The sequence below is a fragment of the Pinus tabuliformis genome, chromosome 2_1 (genome assembly GCF_031772625.1).
Source record: "Pinus tabuliformis cultivar Carrire ecotype Pingquan chromosome 2_1, CPIR1, whole genome shotgun sequence".
NCBI lineage: Eukaryota > Viridiplantae > Streptophyta > Pinopsida > Pinales > Pinaceae > Pinus > Pinus tabuliformis.
The window spans coordinates 178,100,211-178,103,960 of record NC_142299.1 but is presented as its reverse complement, the minus strand read 5'-3'; the positions used below and the strand labels follow the sequence as shown (position 1 = coordinate 178,103,960).

At 38.2% G+C, this 3,750-nt stretch overlaps 1 protein-coding gene across 2 annotated transcripts; it reads left to right on the top strand.

The window, feature by feature from the left end:
* The first annotated feature begins 841 nt into the window (after positions 1–841).
* On the top strand, positions 842–3,374 carry LOC149199294 (bidirectional sugar transporter SWEET1a-like). Of its 2 annotated transcripts, XM_089399383.1 has the most exons (6): positions 842–1,395; positions 1,486–1,522; positions 1,617–1,836; positions 1,901–2,059; positions 2,218–2,337; positions 2,823–3,374. In XM_089399383.1, exons 3-6 carry the CDS (start codon positions 1,720–1,722, stop codon positions 3,039–3,041), a joined length of 615 nt encoding a protein of 204 aa, XP_089255509.1. In that variant the 5' UTR covers positions 842–1,395; positions 1,486–1,522; positions 1,617–1,719; the 3' UTR covers positions 3,042–3,374. The 2 variants fall into 2 exon arrangements, with proteins under 2 accessions (XP_089255509.1, XP_089255510.1); XM_089399384.1 differs by lacking the exon at positions 1,486–1,522.
* The last annotated feature ends 376 nt before the right edge of the window (positions 3,375–3,750 follow it).

Genomic DNA, 3,750 nt, shown 5'->3' with positions numbered 1-3,750 from the left:
TTAACCTATGATGCTACAATTGGCTATCATTAGGGGGGGAAATGATTCTTGTCAAACCAGTGTTGGAAAATATCCCTGTCTATTGGCTATCTCTAGCCAAGATTCCCTCTGCCACTCTCAATGCCATTAGGAAATTGATGTTCATATTTTTATGGACAAGCAAAAAAAATAAGGAAGGTATACATCTTTTCAACTGGCAATCTCTATCTATCCCAAAACATCTGGGAGGATGGGAAATTAAAAACCCTTCCTAGTTTGCAAAAGCTTTATCTCTAAAAAAGTCGTGGAGAGCCTTGTTTGGTGGAGGATTATGGAGTCTGATTATAAAACGAAAATATTTAAAACATAATCTTGTAGTAGACGGGATCAGAGGATATGTTAGAAATTCGGTCAAAGGTGGCTCTATTACATGGAAAGCACTCACTGCATCCTTTCCTTTGCTCTTTAGCTAGCTTGCCTGTAAAGTTAAGGATGTAAAACAGGTAGTCCTAGGAAAGGACCCTTTCATTGGAGGTGCTCGTACCTACAAGTTCTCTCTTGAATTAATTAATTTTCTCAACTGGAAAGGACTGATATACCTTCGAAATATCAAATCAGGATATTCTTCTATGTCGGCCAAAAATTACTGGTTGACCTCAATAGAGTTGGGTCTAGATAGTAACCTGGCAGAGGAATGGATAAATTTTATAACATTGATAAATAAAAATGGAGTTAGACTATGCAGTTCTAAGGACCAATTGATTTGGAGCTGGGATACATCCTTTGGGGAGGTTAAATCTTGGCAGATCCTATTTCCACCTCCATAGCAAAGTTAATGCTATGGAGGTACCCCCTCTGACAGCCGCAGACAGCGTGGTTGACGTCATTCATCCTCGACCATGCATCATGGCCCGCATCCCTCTCCGGCATGGCATGCATCCCTCTCCGGCTGCCCGATCCGCCCTCGCGCTTCCCCACTAAACTGAATTGAAATGACTACTACGGTGTCTGACAGATCGGTGACTGTACCGTACTTCACATCCACGCCTGCATATTAGTCGCGCTTCCTGTCATTTGAATTTTAAATTTGCTGTCCCGCCCTGTTCTGAAATCAGTTGTCCCGCCTTTTTATCATATAATTGTTTTGATGCATGCTCTTTCATCTAAACGTCCCCTGATACCGCGGATGCGCTGAACAATATCATGGGCAGCATCTTTGGATGCAGGTTCGAATCAATATGCTCGTTGTGCCCGCCTGGTGCCGTTTGTGAGAGCTTTCATTAGCAATATCATCGAAGAGCACCGTCATGTAGAGCAGGCTAGGGAAACCAATGATCAATCTGATTTTGTTGATGTTCTACCGTCGTTACATGGAGAAGATAAGGTGGATGAGGATGATATGATCGTTGTTCTCTGGTGCGTATACACGCTCTACCCACTTTAATTTCTTGGATGCAAGAAGCTTGTTTCCGGTTTCTTAATGTTTCATTTGTTCTTTCATGACAGGCAACATCACTGCCCTGATACTCTTCTTAGTTCCTTTGTGAGTTTTCCCAACTTATGTAGTCATTTAATGAGGAAACATATTGATGCATATATAATTCGTAATTGTTTATGATCCTATTGGTACTTTGCAGAATTACTTTCTGGAAGATTATTAAAAACAAATCGACAGAACAGTTCTCTGGATTTCCGTATGTTTCCACGCTTTTGAATTGCTTGCTTTCTGCATGGTATGGCATGCCGTTTGTATCATCCAATAACCTTCTAGTGAGCACGGTTAACGGAACTGGGGCCGTCATAGAATTCTTCTACGCAGTTGTGTTCATCTGCTATATTCGCGACAAGAAATACAGGGTAAGTATAGTATTGATTAATAAATTTGTTTCTGAGCCCATTTGAATGACGGTGGATGAAACAGGGGAAGATATTTGGCCTTCTGGTAGCTGTTCTCAGTTTTTTTGCAATGGTTGTCCTGGTATCGCTCTTGGCAATGCACGGAAAAGTTAGGAGGTTATTTTGCGGCTTCGTTTGCGCCATCTTCTCCATCTGCATGTACGGGTCTCCTCTGTCAGTAATGGTAAATCTCTCTACTTCCTCTTTAGCAAAACCAATTTTCAGTGAGCATTGTTTAAGTCAGCATAACGGTCAAGAGAATGCGGTTTTTTTCAACAATTTACATTTATGCCTTATTATGATATGTGAAGTGACCTGAAGCGCGATTTCGATGATGTGCAGAGGTTGGTGATTAAGACGAAGAGCGTAAAGTATATGCCGTTCTTCCTGTCTCTCTTTGTATTCCTATGCGGCACCTCCTGGTTCATATTCGGCCTCTTGGGAAACGATCCATTCGTTTATGTACGTTTAACAATACTTACCATAGATGATAAATATATTTGCACGACAATTATAAACATTCACCTTTTGGGTAACTTAGATAAAAAAAAATCTGTTTCATGATTGAATAACCTTCATCATAAAGATCTTTTACAGAAGTAAAAATTGTATAACAAAATAAAATAGGTAAGTATTCAAATTACTTGTCCGAGAACATCATTAAACATGACTGCATAGCATGATCGAAATCAAAGCTGTAGATATAATACTTTTAATTCAGTGTATTATCCTTTAAAATCTACAAGTAACAAAGAATAAAGTAAATATTTTTAAGCATTACACGTTCAGTTCTCTATTATATGCCTTTACCTGCAATCTTTACCGTTGCAACCTAAAATCCTTATAAAACCCGAATTTGGGTAACTCTATTCTAGTGTAACTCTATGTTAGCGCTGTATTTATGAGATGGAGGTGTTAAATTTTTCAATGGTTTTATGGATCCACAGGTACCAAATGGGTCTGGAAGTTTCCTCGGAGCATTGCAGTTGATTCTGTATGTTATTTACAAAGACTGGAAGAATACGAACAACGACAGTGCTACATCGTCTCCTCCTCCAGAAAAAGAGGCAAAGCTACAGGACGTTTATCAAATGAGCCAAGTGGAAAAGGAACAAGGCCGCGTTGATCAAATGAGCCAAGTTGAAAAGGGATATGTTTTTAAATGAGCGAAGTGGAAAAGGGATTTTATGGGCAGGCAAAAGCTTATACTATGGAATGGACATTAAACGTGAATGGAATGGAAATTAAAGTGTAGTATTAAGCAACGAGGAGAATGGAATGGAAATTAAAGTGCAGTAATAAGAAATGATGTTCAACAACATAATTTGTTGTGAAATAATTTTTACATCTATGTTATAGATGTGTGTAACATAGGTGTGTATTACGAGTTGGTTGTTAATGGTTGAGAGTTTTTATTGGATTTACTCTGTCATCTACTTTTATTTATGTAACTATGCTTTTATCAATAAACCAATAAAGTATAGTGTGATTGGTCTCTGGTGTGTAACTATGTTTGTTTTTGGTAGTTTTTTATGTTTGTCTTTGGTAGTTTTTCCAAATTGGTATCAGAGTTAGTTCCACCATGAGAGGCTATAATTATGCAAATTCTACAAGTTTAAATCATTATATATGAGATAGTGCAGGAAGGTGATTGTGTATTTTTCATGTGTTTATATTTTTGTGTGCATGTGTGTTGTTCTACTATTTAATTGAAGAAGCAATCATTGCCTTATTGTGATTTGATGTGGATATAGTCAAGTTGCCACTAGTGACGAATCCATTAGTGGAATTGTTGAACCCATACCAGATCAGATGTGATATCCAGAGCTAAATAGGGAACATCATCGTTATTATTTTGAAGGGTTGAGATCTTAC